Source organism: Mercenaria mercenaria, chromosome 1 (genome assembly GCF_021730395.1).
Source record: "Mercenaria mercenaria strain notata chromosome 1, MADL_Memer_1, whole genome shotgun sequence".
NCBI lineage: Eukaryota > Metazoa > Mollusca > Bivalvia > Venerida > Veneridae > Mercenaria > Mercenaria mercenaria.
This window is the reverse complement of record NC_069361.1, coordinates 47,222,377-47,247,580: the sequence shown is the minus strand read 5'-3', so window position 1 is coordinate 47,247,580 and position 25,204 is coordinate 47,222,377. Positions and strand designations below refer to the sequence as shown.

Genomic DNA, 25,204 nt, shown 5'->3' with positions numbered 1-25,204 from the left:
AACTTTCACACCTTACTGTTTTCATAACATTTGTACCAATGTAAATTATCTCAGGATATCAGTTTAAATTGACCAGTAATGATAAAAAAGATTTAAAAATGTTGATGGTGAACACAGTATTTCTTGTACATAACGTTAGATAATGAGCCATTGAAAATGACTACAGAGGTGTTTGATTTTTTGAAGAGTCTGTATGATGTAACTATTTAAACGCACGAAATGACCGTGTCCATTTACTTTATTTACAGATGGCTAGATCGTAATGATACTTTATCAGACTATTATTTACTTTATCGTAATTTTATTGACCAGTGTTATGTTAAATCTTATCATCATGAAGGATGTGTCCTCTTACTGCACACCTTTTGGACAGGGTAGTGTTTATTAGAATATAAGAACGTGTACAGTGAAACATGAGTTTTGTGGCATCTCTGGTATGGAACTATATACCTCTAGTGTTACTGTATTTTCTGCTGAAGAAAATTATTGAAGTATTTTTGAAGAGATGGAGATTGCAAGCTGCATTTAAGGATTTTCCTGGACCTAAAGCCGAATTTTTTAGTGGCAACACTCATCAGGTAGGTTCATTTATCAAGTCTTTATATCATAATACAATCGGTCAAATATAAGTATAATCTTAGTGTAATCTGGAAAAAAGTAAATATTTATGGTTTTATAGTAATTCACATTTATAGGCCATTAGACTTGGAGTGTAGCATACTCCACCCAGAACAGGTGGAAAATTACTAAAATTAAGATTTGATATCTTATTTACATTTTGTTAGCTCGACTACTCGAAGAATAGGCGAGCTATCCTACTCACCCCGCGTCGGCATGAGCATTAGCGTGAGCGTGAGCATCACACAACTGTTAAAGTTTGCGTACCACCCCAAATATTTTCAAAGTCCATTGAGATATTGCTTTCATATTTTGCGTACTTGTTTACCATCATGACCCCAGTCTGTATAAAGGAGGAGGCAACTCTATCAAGCATTTTGACTGAATTATGGCCCCTTTTCGACTTAGAATATGCTTATTGTAATGTTAAAGTTTTACTCATTGCTTATATTATTCTATCGAGCACTGAGAATAGTCAAGCGTGCTGTCCACTGACAGCTTTTGTATTTCTAATATTTGCATAATAACCCTATTTCCCCTTCCTTATTCAAATGTGTCTTTCTACTCCCGAGCCCTTTCCATGTAGATTGTCTCATGGCCCATTCTCATATTCAGTTAGGTGTAGGTATTTAACCTATGTTTGTGAATATGTATGACACAATGCTCTTAATGACTTGATGGCCTAAACAGTAGAGGAAATATGCCACTATCGTGGATGACCACTGGTCATTTCCCATAGAATTAACTTGTAATCTTATTTAGTGCCTAATCGCAAATATAACGGTTATCTGTATATTGTTAAAGGCCTAGATTTTGGGAGTGTGCCAAGGGATTTCTGTCTTCATCAGCACAGTTGGGGGCTAATAACCATCACAGTATGGTTCCAATAAACAGGGGTCATTGTTTATTGGAGAGTCAGTCTACCTTACAAGTGTATCAATTAGTGAGAAGGGGAAACAATGTAATTTATTTTAAATTAATGAATAATTGATAAAAAGTTAAGTTATACTTTTTTTTGGATTTCTATGTAAAGAAAAATATTTGTTGATCAAACACAATAATAAAATAATCAGAAACTTATTTTCCTAATAATGAAATAATGAGAAACTTCCTTAAAGAATATTTTTTCAAATTGTGTCTGCAGAATTGTGATATTTCAGAAAAATGTGACTTTCACTCATCTAAAGCTTGCAGAATACTTTAAATAACATTTGTCTAACTTGATTTGAAAACAGAAAGTGCATTTCACAGTTACAAAGCAAAGCATGAAAAAAAGTCACTTTTGGCAACATACTGAAAATGAAATTTGAGTAAAATGGAACACAATAATTGTATATTCTAATAATGTTGATTACATGAATACAAGAAAATCAATTTCGAGTTCGAAAAATATTGTTTGTCAGCACAAAGAACTCATGAAGTTTTCACTATATTTGTGTTTATTATCATTATTATTTTCAATATTATTACTGTATCTTCTATCATCCTATGTGTAATATAATAATAATAATAATAACAATAATAATCATGATTATTTTTATTATTATTATTATCATTATTATAACACTAAAGTAATAGTTATTATCATCTAAATAATATCAAAATAATAATAATTATTATTATCATTCCACATTCACCGAAGAAAAAGTAATTTCTTTCAACTCCTCTGCACACATCTTCATGGTCTAGTTGGGGTCCCTGCTGTGCTAATTGCCCTCTAATCAGTTACTGTTACATAATCGCTGATAAGCAGCAGATAAGATGGAAGTTGTATATTGGATTTGAGGGGGGGGGGGGGGGGGGGGGGGCACTTATATAGTAGTGAATCTAGGCCTTTAATTTTCATATCTACTACTGGTTTTTCAAAATTTACTACAGACCATAGCTCTATAGATTAAAAATTTGTTAACCAGGTTTTGCGAATGGAAATTTTGAAGTAAAACTTTGCCTTTTGATAGCTTATTGTGTAAGTTTATGACGAGGCAGGTTAGGATTGTGGCCAGTATGGTCATCACGGTCAAGGTCACCATTAATTTACTAGAAGTAGAGAAACAATTTCTGCTCAAAATTTAAAGTGAAAAGTTCTCTTAATATACAGCAGTTTGAGGGGATGATTTTAACCGGGGCACAGTTGTTCGAAACTTTAACAGGCAATTAAGCTAACAGTTGATTAACTTTCAGAGTTATATTTCGACATGTTAGAAGACTCGGAAAAACAAATGCATGAGTTGAGGATAACAAACACTAAAAAGTCTTTGCAGTAAATGCAAAACATCATGCAAGATTTTCCCACCAAGACTAATAATTTAAATCAAAATTTAACCATCGGTTAGTTTAACAGCCGGTTAAATTTTCAAACAACTGCCGTCCAGCCTGTACCATTACCAATAATAGGATTGCATATGATGTCATTATGGTCAAGTTCAAGGTTACTGTTGCTACAAAAAAAAGCAGAAGAAAAAACTGTTCAGTCACTTTTGATTCACCGAAATACTAAATGAAGTTACGCACATAGGTAGTTTACATTATGTCCAAGGATCAGCTTGTATGATGATTGTGGGGTTAAGGTCAAGGCCACTGGTTCTAAATACAGACAGCTCAATAATCCAAAATCAAATGAAACAGGCTATATACGAAGCTGACATCATTACCAAGTTGTGGGTTGCATATAAAATCAAATGGGTCAAGGTCACTGGTACTAAAAACAGAAAAGTTTCTGCTCAGTATTTTGGCTTAGGGTCAATACATTGAAATTAAACTTAGCCCTTCAGTAGCGTATATAATGACAGACCCTGGATTGCATTATGGGCCAGTTGGGTAAATGTCACTGTTTCTCAAAATAGAACAGCAGTTTCCGCTCATTTGTCAATTAAACTTAGGCTACAGGAAGCTGATATCAATACTGAGTGTTTGATTTAACATGGGACCAGTGTAGCCAAAGTTAGTCTGAGTTGTTGCGAAATGGTGTCAGTTAAACAACTTTAGTTTTGATTTATTGAAATGAAACCTTGGCACACAGGTAGCTTACGTTAGGATGAAGGTTATAATTACTTAGGGTCAGTGGGGTTAAATGTCACTGATGCTGATAATATACTAGTAACTGAAATTAGGAAGTCAAATGAAACTTACATTTATAGGAAGCATGTATTAAGCCAAGGTTAATATCACATAGGAAGTCAATAGGGTCAAGGTCACTGTGAAAAAAAGAAAGAAAATCAGACTGAATGGTACTCGGAAACCAAACTTGGGACACATTGAATCAGACGTTAGAAGAAGAATATGTTATTACTATGGCTTAGATAGTACATACATGTAAGTCTATTGAGGTGTTTGTAAAACAGAAAGAAAACTTCGGATAATAATTAGAAAAGTGTGATTTTGCAGAACTTTGTTTCTTTAAATCGATAAAACAATGGTTTTAATGGAACTTCATGTCTTTTGTTTTTCTTTTGTATTCAGTGTTACAAATAATTGTTTTTAGACCGGCTTCAAAAGTCTGACATTCTGTTTCAATTGTTTGTTTATCTTTAATCATTCTTAACCTACCATTATAGCTGCACACATCTTTGCTTAACAACACATATATAGAGGATATTACATGAGTGTTTTTTCATATTGAATTTATTAAACGAGTTGAATAAAATAATAAAATGCGAGGTTCTACCGAGCATTTTATCAATTTTATTCAACGAGTTTAATAAATTCAATGTGGAAAATCACAAATGTAATATTCTTTTTATCACATGTCAGCTTTTCCTATAGAAACATAAATTCTACTTCCTTTTGCTATATAAACAAGTCAATTTCACCAACGGCTCCAATACTATAAATGACGTCGACGTCAAAGCTTTATTACACTAGTGTATTATCATTTTTAAATAATGGCTTTATTACACTCCCGCGACGTCAAACATGTGATAATTCAATTTCCCCAATCAAAAAGTTGAAGAACACTTACATACTTTCGAAACGATTTTATTACTTTTATCTTTTTTTGTATTACCATATAGATCTCTGGTGATTATGCTGGGTTGCTGCGTATGGCAGATTATGCACACACATATCCTGGAGCATTTCCGTCATGGATGGGACCAGCTGAGGCGCAGTTAATATCCGTTCATCCAGAAACAGCCAAAGTAGTCTTATCTGGCTCTGGTAGGTTCTCACCCAAACGTCACAGGGAAGCAGTGGTCCAGTGGTTAAGGTGTCAGCCGCTGAATCCTGGGGTCGTGGGTTCGATCCCTACTTGGGTCACGACCACGCCTTCTCATTTGATACCAGTACTGGGTTTTCCAGAAAGCGGACTCGAGAATGGTTCAAATAAACTTGGAGCTTTCATCATAATCGAGCTAAAATGAATTAGTATAAACTTAGCGTCACAAATCATTTGGCCACAGCAGGTCCGCTCTAAACTGAAACCTTTGAAAAGCGCACACCTCTCTAAATTGAACCTACGTTTTGGTCCAGAATAAGTTCCTTTTGTTGAAAACATCCCGTCTAAATTGGAAACTCGTCTTAAAACGAAGTTGTTAGAAGGTCCTTTGTAGGAAGTTTCGCTGTGTTTGAAAAGTTAATAGAATAGATGGAAGACTTTCTAACTAGCATCTTCATTTCTACTTTATTGATTCGGAAGAAATCATCAATTTAAACTTTGCAAATCGGACACCCACAATTCCAGACATTCCAAATTGAATAATTGTTTTTATTCTCGATACAAAAGCTTTAGCCAGTACTTTCATGTAAGTATAACTATAATACAACATAAGAAATGATAAATATATTTTTTGGACTCGAACAGATATTTGGATTCATGAATTCATTATGTAGTCTGGCTGAAAGGATATTGCCCTTCTACGTAAAAGAACTTTTTGACAATTAAAATAACTATTTGACTTATCAAATAACCGAAACTGCACTAGACGATGAGAATTTACAGCATTAATTAAAAAATACAACTTTAAAAAATATCATGAGATGTCATCACTATTATAACTGCTGCATTCCCGCTTGAAACTTAAGAAGTCGGTAAATTACCTCCCTTTACATTGGGATAAGTACGAGTTACTATGACATATATCGCCAGGATGAAAATTGTTATACAGTGCTTTAGGGTATAGTGGATTTTAGGGTATAGAGGATAGATTGGTAAATTTTATATTTAGACTTGAATTATTGTATAAATTTTCATATCATTCTTTTACTGGCATGCAAACAGACATTCTGACATACATTTTAAATATTTGCTTGTTGTGTTATTTTTCATATGTCATCAAATGTAAAATAAAGCTATCCCCTATAGACTTAATCAGTGTATATGTAAAAAACGCCAGTGAATGAAAAGTATTTGATAGAAATTTAAAAAGCTGAATGTTTTTGAAAAGAGAATACATTATTATTCAGATTTATATTAAAGAAGACTTGGAAAGTTTGTTAAGATGTGGTTTTTAAACTAATAATGTAAAAAAATGACCAAAACTATCCTGTACACCCTAAATCAGCTCATATGTAAACAATGGCGTGGAGAGAAAAACCACATGAATTTCTATGAAAAGCTGCCTGAGAATAGATGTTTTCTGTCTGATATATTGAAAAAAAAAACTATTATTGTCATTTCTTTGAATTGGAATGCAGGAAAAATTAGTTAGCTATCCGCTATACCCTAAAGCACTGTACTTGATGTAATCCCAGGTTTGTTTGTGACAGACCCAGATTTAATTTTAGGCTGCACATTCAAAATATCATTTCCAATTCCAGACACACACGCGGCTTTGAACGTACCTGTGGGATTTTCCATGTATCTTTACTGTCTAAAATTACCAAGTTTGAATAGATTAAATGTGTACGAGTTTTTGATTTTTTTACGTTGAAAAACAATTTCATTTTTGCCCTTTTTCAGATCCAAAAGATGAATTTTCGTATGCATTAATGCGACCATGGATAGGTTTGTATATCTATTTTTTAGTAACTTATCACCATCATAATAAGAATATATTACTCGGCTTCCGTAAAAAAATCCACTCTAGATTGTTCATTTCGAAGGAAGATGAGAAAATATTTAAAGTTTTCAATGAACACTAATTTTGCATTGTTCATCTGTGGTTATTTGAGTATGCTTTTTTAGCACACCTGAGCAACAGTGCTCGGACAGAGCGGTTTTGATCGCTAACCGTCCGTCGTCAAACAACATCACATGCACTGCTAGTCCTACTTATAAATAATTTCACTCAAATGCTTCTGTCTACTTTCGAGACTGTTAATCAATAATTCTGATTCATAAAAAACATTGCCACCAGGGGGCGGGGATGGGGGACGTGATCCCTTTTCCTTACGTGTACGCCAGAAACTGCTTGTTTTGTTTGAAATAACTTCATAGAAATGATTACTTGGCGACTGTCTGTGAAGACTGTTTAAATGATTTTGATTTGTCAAAAGTCATGACTTTCTTGAGCTTTTGAGTTGAAAAGATTAATATGAAATTACATTTTTCTCTGTAGGAGATGGCTTGTTATTAAGCAAAGGTAAAAAATGGGACCGAAACAGACGGCTGATGACGCCAGCTTTTCATGCCGATATTTTGAAAAATTACGTAGATGTTTTCAGCAGAAGCACCCAAGTACTCGTTGTAAGTAAAAATATCCGTAGAAAATACATAATAATTTCTGAATTGCTTTCATGTCAAATTATGAAATCTTATATTTTATGCAACAGTTGAAATGTACTAAACGTTAAAATTAAAGGAAATTTCAATGAATTGGTGTTGCCGAGTGTCAAGCTAGATATTACCAGAGCCGTGTTAGACATGACCATTTCGGCGCCGAAGCAAACGAATTGTGAAAAGGTGGAGGAACTAGTTTGCGATATTGAATCATATTCAAATTAGTTGAAGGAGAATCTACTGTGATCAGCGTGTATATGACGGTTTATATTAAGAGACATTTATGGTTTATACGCTCTTTAATTCCTTGTCAGTCGTGAAGTTTAAGTAATTTCTTGTACATTTACTAAAGAAAGATAATTAAAAATGTAAGAAACACAGAGTTATCTTTCTTGTGCGCTGCACTTCCTCTGTCCAACAAAATGCCTTAAACAGTTTAGGAGTTATGCTCCGGACAAAATCAAAATAAGAGAGATAATGAAAGTAGAGTTATAGTTCTAGTACATCGCACTTTCTCTCAATGTCCTTCATCTTCTGCAGTTTGAATAAATTCATTTTTGCACCTGACAAGTAAACTTTAAAGCAAAGTAGATTTTGTAGTTCTTGTACCCTGCACTTCCTTTCAGTGTCATTGTGCGTTAAAAGTTTTGGAGTTATGCTCTAGACAGACATATTATGGACAGACGGACGCACGTACTGACAGGCAGACGGAGACCATTACTAAATACCATTTTGTCTTTTAGGGGGGGGGGGGGGGGGGGGGGGCTGGCGTAATATAGGGTCCTATAAAAGGAGCTAGGATAGATAACTGAAATTTTTATCATAATTGTATTTTCAAGTTTCCCATTTCCCATTTCCGCAGGATAAATGGCGGAAGTCTACTGGTTCAGAGGAAGTGTTTCACCACATCAGTCTGCTTACTTTAGACAGTATGATGCAGTGTCTGTTTGGTTACCATAGCAACTGTCAAAATGAAAAGTAAGCATGAATACTAGTATTATAGTATATTATTTAAATTAGTATCTATTATTGCATATGCTGTCTACTATCTTGTAGACAAGGGAGTCATAACAACTCCTTATCAATTTCTGTTGTTTAATCCTTAGCCTGCTAAATTTCTAAATGGACTGGTCCATCTTTCAGTATGGGCAATTCCATTTATCATTCGAGGAGATGTTCACTGAAAATGTACTGACTGAATAGCGACCAGTGCAGACCATGATCAGCCTGCACGGATGTACAGGCTGATCTTGGTCTGCACTGGTCGTAAAGGCAGAATCACTTGCCGCCAGCAGGCTAAAGGTTAATCTACAAATACAGATCATTTTTCAAACATGTTCATTCGCATAGTAAATACGTAAATGCTGCACTGGACTTTACATTTAAGAACAAGATATCATATATCCAAAGACTATTAATTATGATGTGATCACTTGACATTTCAACATAGGCGATTCATCTAGCAAAAGAATGTACACATGCTGCCCTGTACTCGGCATTTGAGAATAAGGCCTTATCTAGCGAATGGATGTACACATGCCGCCCTGTACTCGGCATTTGAGAATAAGGCCTTATCTAGCGAATGGATGTACACATGCCGCCCTGTACCCGGCATTTGAGAATAAGGCCTTGTCTAGCGGATAGATGTACACATGCCGCCTTGTATTCAGCATTTGAGAATAAGGCCTTGTCTAGTAAATGGATGTACACATTGTATGCCGCCCAGTACTCGGCATTTCAGAATAAGGCCTTCGTGCTTCAAGGATTACATAAATATTTTATGTTTCGGAAATTGTAATTCATTTCGTAAATGAACATAGAGTACTATACTTTGCCTTTCAGAACTAGGCATCCATATATTCAAGGAGTGTACGATGTATCTGAACTCATAGTTAAGCGCATCGTCAACCCTATCCATCACTATGATTTCATCTATTATAATTTCACAGAGAATGGGTAAGCATATTGACATCGAGTTTAGTGCCATGCGTGGTATTTAAATGTTAAAATAGCTGCCTCTAGTGTAGCAGTCATAGTTCGAATAAAAATGAGATGTGGCAAAGTTGACACGCAATTCTTTGATATTTTGGCAGCGATAGCTTGATATTAACTTGCTTATTTGGGTGCCATTTTTGTACGTTTTGTGAATGAGTCTGTACAGTATTGATTGCTGTTTAAAATGTAGAAAGAAATAAACATCTATGAAATATTTTAGATTTATGCTTCCGTTCAGGTTCTTTTTATGAAAATTAGGCATTCGAAAGTAAAAACCAAAAAACATATTTCTAGCATGAGAAACATGAAATTCCCATTACTGGCATTGTCACATAGAATTTCGTATGATACATATTTCAGAAAGAAATTTAAACAAGCATGTGGTGCCATTCATGAACATTCCGAGAAAATAATCAAGAAGAGGAAGCGTTTGCTGAAGAACGAAGCAGAGGGTAGCAGAAACGTTGACTTCTTAGATATTCTACTAACTGCAAAGGTAAATCTCTCATTTCGACACAATGTTATGGATCCCCGAGATATTAGGCATAGGAGTTTCAATTCACAATAATGGTACATTTATTATTGTCATAGTCCTGTTGCATTAATCTTTAGCATGCTATCGGCAAGTGATTATGCCTTTGCGACAAGTGCAGACCAAGATCAGTTTGCACGGACGTACAGGCTGATCTCGGTCTGCACTGTTCGCTATTCAGTCAGTAAATTTTCAGTGAACACTATTTGAATAAGAAGTGGTACTGGCAGAATGAAATAATGGACCAGTCCATGATGTTAGAAATTGAGCAGGGTAAAGATTAAATCGATTTTGTACCATAACGTTAAATTTGGGTCTGAAAACAAGAACAAAAGTCAATAAGAAGACTTATCTGAACATTGTCGACTGACTTTTTAATATTTTAATACTAGGTTTTAGATGAAACAATAAATGACAGTTGTAAACGCGGACTTAGTATCAGTACTGTGTGACTGCATGCAAATTTACTGACTTACTACAAAAGACATAGATAAAATGTATTTCTTTTCATTTCAAATACATTTATGTTTTGTTTTATTTCTTTTTCGACACTCACGTTATTAAATTTAACATGCAGTTCTTTTTGCATACAGGCAGACATGCTTTTTTTAAAATTAATTTTCATCTTACAGCCTGAGAACTTCCACTGATTCTTAATGCCATATCTGAAAACCGAACACGTCAGCATTTGAGTTTAACTTGTGTACGAATTTATCACTTTGTAAAAATACATACAATGTCACATTGCAAGTATTGCAAGTGCATTAGCCAGGAGCCTACAAATATGTAGTCTTGCAGCGTTATTACTTGCCCTAAGTCTCAGTGATATCAAGTAACATTCCATTGCCTGTTCATATCGGTTCTCCTGTTCCATACACTGTCCTAGTATATTCAATGCTGTTTCTCTGTGGCTAAGGTTGTCTTCTGTAAGTATTACCCATCTAAGTTACACAGTGCCTGCTGTTTTTCGTCATTCTTCTGTAGATTACTGAATGTCTTATATTGTAAAAAATAGAGATAAGGGAGGGAATCTATCATGGCACAGTCCATCCAGTCATCATCTTCACTTCTGTTTCGTAGTTCCTCTGTTGTGCTTCTGAACATTTCATATCTACATTCATGTGGGGTGCACAGTGTTTCACAGGGTGAAAATCTCACGCAGAAAGCTACTATATATCTTAACGCTTCTTCATTGTGTCGTCTTGAAACTTCAGCGAAAGTTGTCTTTATGACCGGTTTGCCATAAACATTACAGAAACATATAGGCTCAACAAGTTCCATTTTATAACGTTTTACTGTGTCCCTAAGACAACAAAGAGTTCTTTCCATATCTCCTGTACAGTAGAATAAAGTTGCAAGTTTTAGCCGGCTTGAGGATACATCTGAATTTAGCCCTGCTGAAAACCAGGCAACGGCTTGACTGGAAACACTGTTGCTAACTTCAATGTTATATGATGCTATCAAAGAACCAAAGGATGTACAGAACAGAGGTGTAAGAAGTCTGAAAGCTGCCCTTTCTAATAGCTTGCCATCCGTGTAAAACCTTGCTAAACCTTGCAAAATCTTTACTAGAAACTGCATTTGTACTTCTAAAGTTTCATTCTTTTTGATAGATAATGTTAAAATGTGTACAGATGTAAGTGTTAGAGCAGTGTCCCTCATAAATGATGCTGCAGTTAGCAAATTTTCTGTAACTGATGTTAAGCAATTCCTATTGGGAATCATACTGAGTTCCAACCGTAGTTTTTCTCCAAGGTTATCAATCTTGATTGAAAGGAGGGCGGGTATGTTACACTGTACCACTTTCATCACTAAATCAAGAAAATAGTTCTTGATTTCGAGTGAAAATTTTCCTGCCATCAAGTTGTTTTCTTTAATGATGAAATGCGGACAATTCCTTGCTGATATACATCTATGCAATGTTAATAAACAATAAGTTAGACAACTTAAAATGTTGTATTCTTTCCATATGTTTGGATTCTGCATTTTAATGCTGTGCAATAAAACAGTTTTACACATGTAACTCGAGATATAATTTTCACCGTGGTATGTTAGATATGTTTTAATAATCATTTTCATTAAAATATAACACCTTATTTGAGTTATATTAAGATTAAACATCAAACATCTCTCTGCTAAAGAGGTAGATATCCTCCATTCAAAGTCCTCGACCTCACTAATTTTACTGGTGCCACCCACAACAAAACATTTGCTATTTCTTGCATATCTTTTCATTTCTGCTGTCGGCCATGCTTCTGATTCATGGTACACTAACCATTTTCTAGCTACTTTTGGCCATGCGGTACAACACAAGGCAGAAACCATGTCTTTATCAAGTGTGCCTGATATTCCTGGTTTAGCCCATGAGGGTCCATGCCGTTTTGCACCTTCAATTTCTGCTGAATCAATTATTGTGTTCTTGAGCAATATCCTTCCATGTGTATCTCTAACCCAGTCATTGTCGAGTTCTACAAGCTGAGGAAGTGGAACATCAGGTCTGAGTTGCTGTAGAAGGCAATAACCAGGTGGCGTTGAATCATTTTGTATCATTAGAAGATTAATTACACCTGGTGTCCATTCATTCATGTCCTGAAATACAGTGATGTCATCAAAACAAACAAGGACGTCGAGATCTGAGTTAATTCCTCGTGTTGTTGTCCCCTCCGAATGACTGCCTAACACATACCGAGTTTCAGGTTTATCTAGTAATCTGGACATGGTGGTTTCCATAGTCTCGTGTAGTAATTTCATTCTTCTTCTCTTGAGTACCATTTCCTCATTTACTCCAATATCATACAGCACTTTAGACAGTCCGAGCGAAACATTGTGGTAAAAGTCAGGGACACGAAACATTCTGAAACAAATAATTTTACTTTGAGTTAATTTATAGCAAACTTTAAAGTTGCCTTGAAGTAACAATTCTATAAATGAGGGTTTAGCTATTTGATCCACGTTTTCCGTATTAAAGTTTTCCTCGGTTTCTCGTTTAATATAAGACGTTACAATTCATTATATACATCCTTATAAAGAATTCCAAGGATGGTAGTTTGTAAAATTAATCTTGAATTGTTTTCATTCTTTTTATTGGCCATAATTTTTCACAGGAAAACTAGGGAAACATATTTTTGGCCATAAAATTGACATTATTTAAGACATCTTAACAATTCAAAAATATCCTACTGTCATCCTGAAGACCTTTGTAGCGATATATACTTGAATAATTAAGCTGCAATTCACGAACATCCCCGTTTTATATCTTGATCAAGTTAAAACCTTCCTTACAGTGCTTCTCAGTACAGTAAAACTTTCTTTATCCGACATCCTTTTGGACCGATTGGATATGCGGTTATAGAAGACTGCCGTTTAAACCAGGCTTGCCGTAATACAAGACACTGGGTGCCATGCGCTTTGAATAAAGTTAAATCGTATAAAATGGAATGATATTAGAAGTCTAACGGCACCTTGATGGTGATTTTAAAAAGTTACACGTTACGATTTGGACTTCGCCAAAAGTCCGCTGTGTACGTTATCCACACATTTGGTCCGTGAAAAACATTTAGGCGAAGTGTTTGAGGAAAGTACCGAGAATTTCATACAGACTCTTTGTGACGAGAAAAGCGTCCATCTTCCTGTCTTTGACGCTTTGTATTTTAGTAAATCTGGCAAATATAAAAACGGCAATTATAAGCAAAATTGTTACCTGAAACTAGTGATTTTCCTCCGAGTGTACTAACTGAAATAATAGATCGATTACTTTCAGTTTAGACAAAGCTACTTTCGAGCTACTTTGCTTCTTTCGATTTAGTATCTTTTAAACCCGGCTACTTTCGATTTAGTATCTTTTAAACACGGCTACTTTCGATTCGATATATTTCTGTGGATTTTTTAAAAAAAATCTACAACCTATTTTGCAAAAGAAAGAAACCGTATTCTTATATGAAGCTGCTTTCTACATCAGTCACGTGGTATCCAAAATTGCCATGTCTCTAAGAAAATATAAATTTGCCAGTCCATTTTCTGTAATTGCGTACCTCTCAGAAACAAAGTACAATGAATTAAATTAATTTGCATTCTTTTTCGGCTTGTTTAATTTCACGAAATCAGTTCTTCCAATTTCTGAAATTAGTCAGTTGTTCAGTTTACATTAAAAATAAATGTAACTTTAATTAATTAGATATACATTGTAATATATGCCTTACAAAAGTTATGAAAATAACCAGGCATACCTGAATTTTATGTGATATAGCTTGCTCTTTTTTTCAGTGATGTCCATGTGGACGAGTATTATGCTTTCAAAGAATAAAAAAGAAATTGCACAACTAATTTCTCTAATATTTGAAATGAAAGTTGTATTTCCTAAATTCACTTCCTCTTTCGGTTTTTCACAGAAACACAGACGGGATATGCTTTAGTCATGGCAAGATACTAACAAACTCGATACAATTCCGTTTCAAAATAATATACCCGCGAAATTTCGGAAAATCAAATGCAATCAGTTGCTGTTTTTATTATTATGTTACCTGTATGCATATATAATTCCGATCCTATGTGCATTACTTAACATTGGATTGGGCAGGCATGTAGTCATATAAAAAGTTTTTTTTTTTTTTAATTTGTTTTGAAATCAGTACAAAGTAAGGAATGGGTCCTTTTGCACATGCCTGTATCGAGCATTTAATAGTATGATTATCAATAAAATATTTTCTCCAATATTTGAATTTGGGATACACGTTTTTCTTAATTTTACTTCCTTTTTCGGGTTTTTACACTGAACATTACCAATCTTGATGCCATGTCATAAAAATAATAATAAAAAAAAGAGTTTTAGCACGGGTGCATGAAATTTACTACTGTTTATTCCACTAAAATTCCAAATATTGTTTTATCCTTTAGTCTTAAAGGAATGAACCATTGAGCCAAATGTTATTGAACTACTCTTTTGTTTCCATTGAATTCAAAATCATGATGTGCGTTTATCAATTAAGATAGGTTCGAAAACATGTTCATTTAGTGACAGAATTTAATAATTTAGAAACTTGTAATATTACACACGTAACTTCGATTAAAGGTCAAGGTCGAACGATGAGGCACACAACTAGGCTAGCACATTTTTTTTGTTCTATGGCCTGATATTACATATAATCACCCCTCCGTTTAACTATATAGGTGTCGGGAGACATGTACTATTTCATTATTCGCTTTAAATCAATTTTGCGAAAAGCTAATGGCGACATGTAGAGGACAAAAATATCCAACAATGTCATGATTATTTTTATTGGAAAAAAAGGTGTCGTCCTTTTCATTTTTTAAAAAACAGCCGAAAATAAATTTAAATTGGTTCACGTATGTTCAAAAAATAGGACAGCGACGGTCAAGGCATGACTGATCAGGAAATCCGTGACGAGGTTGACACATTTATGTTCGAGGGTCATGACTCCACCGCCAGCACTATATCCTGGTGCCTGTACAATCTGGCTAGACACAAGGACTGTCAAGAGAGGTGTAGATCTGAGATTCTCAACATTGTCGGCAAAACCAAAAAAGTTACATGGTAAAATATGAAACTTATATAAATATAGGTACTAAATGCAATAGTTACAATGATATAGCAAAAGTTTTAATGTATGTAGATGGTATGTGAATGTTTTACTATACAATGTTATATTAGTATGTATATATTCAGGCTTATTGCGTATATCACGATTGTAAAAATAAACTATTATACATTGTAGGGATGATTTGACAAAACTGGAGTATATGTTTGCTTGCATTCAGGAAAGTATGAGATTGTATCCAGCGGTACCAAACATATCTCGGTGTCTAGAACGAGATCTCGCACTACCGGATGGTCGCATCATACCAAAAGGTAACTAACACACTGACTTCGACGATGTGTAATTTATTTGAGAATCGACCGTAATGTATTTTACCTATGACTTGTATAAGGGCTAGTCGTTACTAAAGGCAACTTGTGTTATTCATTTGAGAATCGTACCTAAATGTATTGTACAAGGCTGTGTCCTACCAAACAACTTTAACGATACGTGGAACGATATGTAAAACGCTAAATGTAATTTAGTTATAACTTGGGCATAAAGGAAGTATATTTTGGTTTTACACCTAAAATGTAATAAACTTTTTTTGCCAAAATTCAGTCTTTTTACCTAAGGTTATATACTTATGACACGTACCAAATGATAACTAAATTGTATACCAAGTACTTCTGTCAAAAGGTTAACTACCTACGACATATACCGATATTTACTAACGGTTGCCTCAGAAATGGTACCTAACTAGTCTGCAGAATAACTCCCATCTTAATCCTAAAACAACTCGTAACAAATGCCAAAATGTAGTCCACTTGGGTTTTGCAGTATATCTGGGATGTGGACAGTTTTAATATTTTAATTTTTATTTTTCAAATCTGCATTCCAACTATTCAAGTAATAGTATGTATCTAGCAACACATATACATGTACGTGGATGTATTCTTAAGCATGAAACACAATTTCATTTCAGATATGAGAGTTACTGTCTCACTGTTTGCAGTTCAAAGGGACCCAGAGGTGTGGGATAACCCAAACGTAAGTAGGCTACTCTTTACTCATAGTTTTGTTAGATGATTTTTTAAAAAAATGAATCTGCAGGCATCGGTGTTTTTATTTGTCTAACTTTTATTTATTTGTACTGTATATCTTGTCGTAGTTTATTTTAGCCAAACTTCATGAAATTACGAAGTGTTTTATATGATAAATTGTAGATCTGTATGATTATTGGGCTGTGTAGACAAAAATAAACAATTAGAATTATTTTAACTACTAAAATTTAAAAAAAAAATATAAGGTTTTATCTCCACCATACCAGTGGACATCAATACAATTGTTACAAACTGAGAAGTAATTATACTGTAAGTACATATTAGCAGTAACTTGCAAATGAAGCGTTTCTGTGACCTTGACTTTGCAGGAGTTTGACCCTGAGCGTTTTACAGCCGGAAGTAAAATATCTTCCATGTTTCATCTTCCCTTCTCCATAGGACCAAGGTGCGTATATTTTAATGCGAAGGATTCAATGTTTCAAACACTTTGTCTGCAAACGGCACATGTTTTACGTTATTAGCACTTCCGGTTTCTTGTATGGAAGCGAACACACTATACTGCGTAGGTATAGTTCCAGAGAAATAACTTATTTTTATGTCATTGCAAGGATTTCTGACTAGTACGAAATGATGCCCTTTCCTTACCTTTGGCTCCTTTCCGCGATATTCATTGAATGTCGAAGGATGCTAGAAGTGGAAAAGTTCTAAAGTTTATACTTGACCCGTATTCAGGATATCGTTTCAGAAATTAGCGGTCTGTCGCATTTTTTTACAGTAAACCATTCAACTTATAATAAATGAATAGGCCCAAAAATTGTGCTAATATTGTTACATCGTATCTTATTCTATTATGCACATGAAACAGTTTTGTTTTGTTCCGAAAAAAAAAAACCTTAAAATGTTTATTTTTCATTTCAGAAATTGTATAGGTCAACATTTTGCTCTTACCCAGGTGAAGGTCGTTATCTGCGAATTATTACGTCATTTCCAACTTGACCTTGACCCCGAAAGAGAAGCTGAGCCCGAATGTCTACTGATACTGAGGAGTAAAAACGGACTATATCTCAAAATAAAACCTATCTAGGATTATTTCTGCAGCATTTTCTTCCTCAACATCTATGTAGTAAAGAAAATACGATATTCTCATGCAAAATATGAACTGAAAAAGATATTATTCACATTTGTTTTAAAACCAGCCTTAATTCCGTAATGAATGGGTACAAACAACACAAAACTATGTCCCAAAAATTGGTGATCCTATACTGATGTGTTGTTGGTTTCCAGTTAAAATATTCTTGTTCGTGTCCATGGAAATACCGGGCGTAAGGTTATAAAACGAAGATCTGGTTACCAGTCTCAAAACTCCAGCATATAATTTCATACCGGTCCGAGTGGTTCAGGTCGCTGACTTCGAATCACTTGTCCCTTACCGATGTGGGCTCAAAACCACGCTTAGGTGTAGGATTCTTTCATATGAAGAACCCATCAAGCTGTCTTACGGAAGGCCGATGGCTCCACCCGCCTGAAATAATGCACGGAGGGGCACCTTTGGTCTTCATCCACCATGAAAAAGCTAGAAAGTAGCCAAATGATATATAATTGTGTCGGTGTAAAGTCAAACCCAACAGAAGAAGAAACAATTTCATATGCGAAATGTAGCTTGGATTATCTGCTCCTATACACAAAGCCTGTGTACGCTGGGAACCAGACTTATTCGACACGAACCAAAGAAAATATGTTCTTTCAGACTAGTCTCATAGCCTGGTTCCCGGCGTTTACTAATAATACCACTGTGTAGTAGTTAAGGGGCAGGTAATCCAGACTAACTGGTCGCTAAATCTAATATAAGACGTTTTTGAACGTACAAGTCATGCCCTGTCTGCGCGGACTTATCCTGTCGAAACATGTTTTCGTGCCTGTACAAAATACAGAAATCAGAATTTTGAATTCCAGTCATGTTTACTTACTAAGGCAATACATATGCGGGAAAAAACTAAATATTTCGCAAATTATCTGATTATGTTAGATAAAGTTCTTTGGCTACACCAATTGTAAGGTTTTCATATTGACATTTATACAATTTTACTTCATTTTTTAACCGTTTACAGTTTACTGTTCATTAAATCTCTGTAGAACAGACATAATTTGACTATCTCAGTGACAAATAAAATATTATATATAACAATAACTGTTGACTGTTTAATTTATTTCTAGGGGCAAACAAAAACTGTCAATAGTTCATTTCTAGTATAAGAGATCTATACGGACAAATAAAATGTAACAACAGTGTGAGATTGTCTCCATCCTGTTTGTGTTCAAAATTTTTAGTGAAACACATCTAATGTCAGCCATCGAAAGGACAAATAGAATGTAACTTCATTTTTTTTCTGTTAGCAGATTAGACGCAAGAACAAATAAAATGAGCCGCACCATAAGAAAACCAACATAGTGCATTTGCGACCAGCATGGATCCAGACCAGCCTGCGCATCCGCGCAGTCTGGCCAGGATCCATACTGTTCGCTTTCAAAGCCTATTGCAATTAGAGAAACCGTTAGCAAACAGCATGGATCCTGACCAGACTGCGCGGAAGCGCAGGCTGGTCTGGATCCGTGCTGGTCGCAAATGCACTATGATGGTTTCTCATGATGCGGCTCAACTCTTAAGTACAACGTCTGACTGTTTCCTTTCACTTCAGGTAGAACAGATCTAAATTATTAGCAGTAGCCTCAAGGTCGTAACCAAGGACGACAAACTATATCATTTGACTTAAAGTTTCTTCAAAATGATAAGAAAATGAACAAACAAAAAAAATGTTTCCCATGGGAGGGGATAAAATATCATTTTGTGACATACATATTTCATGCATTTATGATTTTATGCTAAACAAAAATCAGATATCCTTATGAAAAGCTTAGTCATTTTTGGTACATGTAGTTGCATTTATATTCTTAAAGTTTGACACATGATTAAACTTAGTGTCACTGCAACCTAGTCCACTGGTGGAAAAGTGTTATAATTAAACAAGCTATCTCTGTCCCAAATGTTCGTTCCTGTGGAGTTCAAGGACCTTAAGGTCTGACTGTACCTTCCTGCACAGTAGGTATAGCCAAGTAGTGTACGCTGTGCCTCATAACCATCACAACAAAAAATACGTACGCGATTCCTGTAGCGGGTTACAATTCTGTAATCTGTGCTTGCGACAGTTCTGAAATACAGTTAACGTAAAATTCTTGGCCATGATGTAGGCAACACACACACAAATGTTTGTCAGATACTGAACTTTATTTCTTTATTTTTATTTTTTTTCGCAAATTTAGACATTTATTTAACATGTGAAAACAAAATGAAAAGCTAGGAGCTTTGATAATTAGCGTTGTTTTATGAATAGAAGTTGATGGGATGAGCTTTAATGTGTATTTTATGTTCCAAGAAAGGAAAAGCATATTGTTACCGCTTTACAGGACTGTCCATCCGTCACATTTTCTTGTCAATAAAATAACAGTTGAACATAAAAAGAACAGCGTACCTCTTGTTTTCAGTAACTTTCGAATTATTTCAATATGTGTACTTAATTGTTCAGGTTTTGCGATAATTTTAACAAATACTGAAGAGAATTTGAAGGTAATTTACGTAATCCTAGATAGCAATGAGAGAAAGAATAGAGTGCAAGAACCAGAATTCTTCCTCAAGTTATTGCAGAACCACCCCCCTCTTTGCACTACATGTATTTAAATATGTATAATTAACGCATGTCTTTGTATATATGGATAAGAACAGTATGTGGTTTTATTGTAGTTAAAATGAACAACAAATTAAAGGAATTGCTGGACACAAGATTTGGATGACTATCACATGTGCCCATTTGGTACATTTTAAAATGTATCTGACTCTGTCGGGAAGCATCCATCGGTTCAGCCGTTAACATTAATTTATGTTGTCAGAATTCAGAATACCATGCTTTTAACAAATTTTGAACATTCACGTTCATAAAACAACAATTTTATTTTGCTGTTAGAAATATCAAACCCGTAAACATACTTTCTTTTATCAGACCTTACTATTCATATCAGTTTACGAACGTTCGCTTACACGTACATATATACACGTTTGTTATAAATTAAGCTTTACCTGTATTCTGCACACGTGTTAGTTACATTTGAACAGCGTCTGTACCTCACTTGTCTGCGATATTTTGTATACGGTTCCCTATCCGTGTAATACTCTCTGAAATATAAATAATATATATACCGGTCACCGTGGCCCAGTGGTTAAGGCGTCCGCCTCGGGATCGGGAGGTCGAAGGTTCGAGCCCCATGGTGAGCTTTCGTCCGGGGGATGTTTGTCATGGGACTCGTTCCGAAAAGGCCGGTTTGTGAGCCACGAGCTAATTGGTACGCATAATAAAGGTGTCTCATAAGCCAAATTGACTAGCTCTTTCAATACGGGTGACACTATAATAAACAAGACCTTTACCCATACATTTTTACTTATAAATGATGCCTTGTTTCAAAAATTTTGGAAACGACAGAGGTAAGGACTTCATACTTTTGTGAAAGACTTCTTCAGTCTTCATTTCAAAATGGGTCAGAGAAGTCAAAATGCAGAGTATTCACAGTTTTAAGAGAATTTAGCCGTGGGTTATATTGATAAGGTCACTAGTACGAAGGCGCAACCCGTCTATCATCTTAAACAATTTTTTCAGACAAAAAAAACAACATATTTACAAGTCATGAGCTTAGAAATTGATTTAAACAAATATCACCATTAATCAAATCAAAATAAAAGCACACTTATGCTGATTAAGTGTATTTAAATGATTAATTGGTTTTAACAAAAATATAACAATAGGATTATTATAACAGTAGAGCTACCTTGATTCAGCATCATTCGGCTACCCTACTAAATCAGTTATATAGTATAATTAACAATTGCATACATAATAAGATACAATGTAACTTGAACGTCAATATTTTTTTCCATATTCACATCATATCAGGTGTGTGACGTCATTTGTAACGTCAGTTCCATGTTTGTCGTCGCGTTCAATATTTCTTTTACTCATGCTAAAGAACACATTTAATATAATTAATATGATGATTATTGATAACTGTATATACGTATATACAATTTGTAATAAAAGGATCATTAGATTTTCATCGATAAATATGCACTTGTTCTTTCGCGGAATAATATTGTCCTCCTAAAGTCGCGCAATATTTCAGCTGCAGAACTCGCGCATATTTCTCGATAAAAATATAATCATCTGTAAAAATACATCATGGAAACGAATGCTATTACACATGCATTAAGTCAATACTGAATACAACACCAAGATGAAAGGATTCTTATGTTGTCCAAGCATGTTCGAAAGTGTTTTTTTTTGCCAGTCTTGACGGAGGAAAATATAGCAAGTAGATCTATCTCCTCAATGCTAAAAACGTCTTCAAATTTTGTCCGCATCACTTTCTGATTGACCACAGTGAGTAAAAAATGAAAGACTGGATGAAATTTACTCACATTTGCGTCGACTGGCAAACATGCTCATCTGCAGGGTTTAGCACATATTGATTGATTCCTGAAGTAGTTTCTGTTGTCCTTGGAAACCAGTATGCAGCTGTGGATACAAGTATGAGTACCGCAGTAACTGGCCTCATACTGAGCTTCTATTTTTGTCAGTTCTGCAATTAAATGACAAAACATAATTTGATATCAATGTGTTCAAGTTAAAAATACTGACAAATATTACGTTGATTCGAGGGGACCTACTCTACATGTACATATCACAATATCAAGCTTTGTGAAACAGCAACGCTTATAATACTAATATAGCAGACGAGCAATAATTTTTCTTTAAAACATCGCTGAAGCAAAAAATATTTTTTTTTTTTTCGTTTTCCGTATTTTGCTCAATATATCAACGGAAATGACCCTAAATTTTGTCCAAAATTAGACTTTTACTATTGACTTCAATGGAAAATAATATAAACGATTCAAAGGGTAAGTGAAATAATAAACTTATAATTTCTAAAATTATATCATCATTTAGAGGAAAGATTAAATCAACGATTGCCGCCGAAGCAAATTCGTTATCTTAAACCATTTAAAAGATATAACGAATAAATCGAATTTATCCTTCTTTATTTAATGTGTTAAAAACCCGATAATTTATTGGAAAAATTGAAAGTTAAATATGATTAAACAATTTCGCAGCCGTTGACACCAGTTTCTGACTCTTTTCGCTATCCTGAAGATTTAAGGTAGAAGTAAAATGCCGTAAAGGCGGAAATAATTATCAAATAATCTTGAAAGGCCTTCGGGTGGTTTGTCTTTTTTTATCTTTTATCTTTTTATCTTGACCTTTTTGTTTGTTTAACTGGCATGCAACCAAACCGAGCCGTTTGTTTTCACGTTCTCCGTAACAAAGGTGCGTGATCTTTTTAAAATATAAGACAATACCATTCATGTTAAACTCCGAATGTGGAACATGCATTTTTTTTTAATTTTTCAAAATATTTTTTTCAGTTTTGAATTCATCTAAAAACGATTTTGATGTTGTTTTTTTTTTACATCTTGTAGAATATATAAATCTAAACTATTAAAAGGGGCTGGTAACCATTAAAATAACTCAAATGTGAATTTTGAGTTTTAATGCCGCACTTCAGGAAAAAGGTCGACCAAAAAGTATTTTTTTCTTTGACAATGGCGTGCTGGATGTAATCTGTATATTCATAAATGAAACGTATTTTTAAGCTGTTCTCGAATAATGGTGCACATTATGAAAACCTGTAGCATTCCATGGAACATCTAATGTACTATTTATAACGTTTGTTTTACAGATGACAATCCAAATTATTTTATTTGATAAAAAGAAATTGACTTACCAGTGCTCAAACCGGCGTCTTTATGTGTGTAAAATGTATCCTATTGCGAAGGTGCAATTGACTTCAGTACCTTCTCCGGTCTGAAAGGAAAAAACAAACAAACAAACAAACAACAAAATTCTGTTTCACTTTTAAGAACAGTAACAAAAGAGTCCCCAAGACGAAGAAAAGCTTATTCAATACAACTGTAACAGCAGGCGATAAATTAACCGTACGTTTCCGCAAGAATTTTGAAACAGTCGATGCACGTGTTGCACTTTTTTGTGTGCAAAATATCAATACGAAAACTTGGTTATACAAACATTAAAGCGTTTAAGATTGTCTGAATTATCGAATACTGAGAAAAGTGAGAACTTTTACATAAACATGTAAAGTGAAAATTGTAAATAACCCTATCAACAGAAGTGAAAACTAGTAGAAATAAATGTATACTGTATGCTTATATGGGAATGTCCAGATTGTCTATTATTCCCTGGCAGAAATTTCCATTATACACTAGCAGTAATGTCCAGATTGTCATTAAATGTCCCGTTTGCCCATTATTCCCTGGCAGTAATGTCCATTATTCATCAACAGAAAAGTCAAATGTGTGCTTTATTCCCTTACAGAAATGTCCAGTGTGTCCATTATTCCCTGGCAGTAATGTTCATTATACACCCGCAGAAAGACCAAGTTTGTCCTTTATTCACTGATAGAAATGATTAGCTTACATAAAACTAATTTTTATCACTGTATTCGGGCATGTTTTAAGATTTTTACTCTTGAAATTCTTTGCCATTGACGAATATCTATTTCTGCGCAGCTGGACATACATCTGTTATCTGTATGTTGTTTCTTCCAAAATGACATCTAATCCATAGCAGGTTTTGCTGTATACATATCAGTTTCCAACGTAAAACACACTGCCATCTCCCCTACATAGCCGCCAATGTAGGCTACTTAAAAATAGTAAAAACCGCGATACCATTGAACCCAAGTCTAAAAAGGGTATTCATACGGAAATCCCACATGCCCTCTCTATCAATTGTTTGCATATCTATATGTCCCATGTTTCTTGGAAGATCCAGTGTTGTTCTATTGTGGGTGGGAAACAGCCCAGAAATTGCCAGTCCCTGGAACAAGATTCGATCCCCGAAATTCCAGATTGACAGTTAAGCATGTTACCACTAGATCAACGGGCCACCCATATCATTGTTTTTTAATTATATTCTCGGTAAATGCGGAAAATCACACCTATACCCTATGGAACAGAATTAGGGCAAAAACTGCATTGTGCTTTCGTACATCCAATCTTGCGATTTACATGTATGCATTTGTGATTCTCATGTTCACATGCATCCTTCTGACATTCCATTTTGCTTTGTTACATGGCCATTTGTGCATCCTATGTTTGCGTGTTTCTTTCTGATATTAATACATGCTTAATTCTGAGAAATGATCTGTGCTTGCTTCATTTTCCTAAAATTTTCGTGTTGCTTTCGGACATGCTATAATCTGACAAACTACATTCATCATTCATCTTATTTACTAGTGGTTACTTGCATTGTGTCTTCTTTGGAGCGTCAATGGTGTATGCTAATTGATGAAAAGAACATAAGTGGTTCCTTAAATGTTTAAGTGCAAGGAGTTTTGATGCTTACATGTAAATTTAGCTGTGGGTTATGTTGCGTTGTGAAACATACATTGTTACATTCTCAAATTCTTGTTTAATTGGAGATAACCCCCTTGTACTAAAATACGGAAACACACGAACTGTACCGAGAGTGTTAAGACTACACGTCCGGTAACCGGACGAACAACAAAATTATATTCTTATCTGAATCCAAGTGAAATAAACATTGTTTCCGAAACACTACCTTTACTATTGTGTAGTTAGCAGATGTTTATAGCGCGCTTTAAACAGCCTACACAAAATTATGTCAAA

The 25,204-nt window shown here is 34.7% G+C and overlaps 2 protein-coding genes across 2 annotated transcripts; one reads left to right on the top strand and one right to left on the bottom strand.

Annotated features, from left to right (window-relative positions):
* Positions 1-235: 235 nt before the first annotated feature.
* LOC123539649 (cytochrome P450 4A10-like) lies at positions 236-18,688 on the top strand. The gene is made up of 12 exons (XM_053546614.1): positions 236-578; positions 4,629-4,773; positions 6,515-6,559; positions 7,113-7,240; positions 8,136-8,251; positions 9,116-9,229; positions 9,629-9,764; positions 15,161-15,351; positions 15,533-15,666; positions 16,320-16,384; positions 16,767-16,843; positions 17,317-18,688. Exons 1-12 carry the CDS (start codon positions 414-416, stop codon positions 17,480-17,482), a joined length of 1,482 nt encoding a protein of 493 aa, XP_053402589.1. The 5' UTR covers positions 236-413; the 3' UTR covers positions 17,483-18,688.
* A 471-nt stretch (positions 18,689-19,159) lies between these two features.
* On the bottom strand, positions 19,160-23,438 carry LOC123543759 (multiple epidermal growth factor-like domains protein 11). The gene is made up of 4 exons (XM_045329826.2): positions 23,281-23,438; positions 21,917-22,077; positions 20,528-20,623; positions 19,160-19,604 (listed from the first exon to the last, which is right to left on the bottom strand). The coding sequence occupies exons 2-4, from the start codon at positions 22,051-22,053 to the stop codon at positions 19,388-19,390; spliced, it is 450 nt and encodes a 149-aa protein (XP_045185761.2). The 5' UTR covers positions 22,054-22,077; positions 23,281-23,438; the 3' UTR covers positions 19,160-19,387.
* Positions 23,439-25,204: the final 1,766 nt, after the last annotated feature.

Bases quoted from the DNA above. Each gene is read 5' to 3' on its own strand.
- LOC123539649 (XM_053546614.1), top strand. From the start codon at position 414: ATGAGTTTTGTGGCATCTCTGGTATGGAACTATATACCTCTAGTGTTA. The intron at 4,774-6,514 runs GTAGGTTCTCAC...GCCCTTTTTCAG, and splicing joins AGTAGTCTTATCTGGCTCTG to ATCCAAAAGATGAATTTTCG. The intron at 6,560-7,112 runs GTTTGTATATCT...TTTTCTCTGTAG, and splicing joins ATTAATGCGACCATGGATAG to GAGATGGCTTGTTATTAAGC.
- LOC123543759 (XM_045329826.2), bottom strand. From the start codon at position 22,053: ATGAGGCCAGTTACTGCGGTACTCATACTTGTATCCACAGCTGCATAC. The intron at 20,624-21,916 runs GTGAGTAAATTT...TTTATATTTCAG, and splicing joins GTTTGCCAGTCGACGCAAAT to AGAGTATTACACGGATAGGG. The intron at 19,605-20,527 runs GTAAAGCTTAAT...ACTGTATTTCAG, and splicing joins AACACGTGTGCAGAATACAG to AACTGTCGCAAGCACAGATT.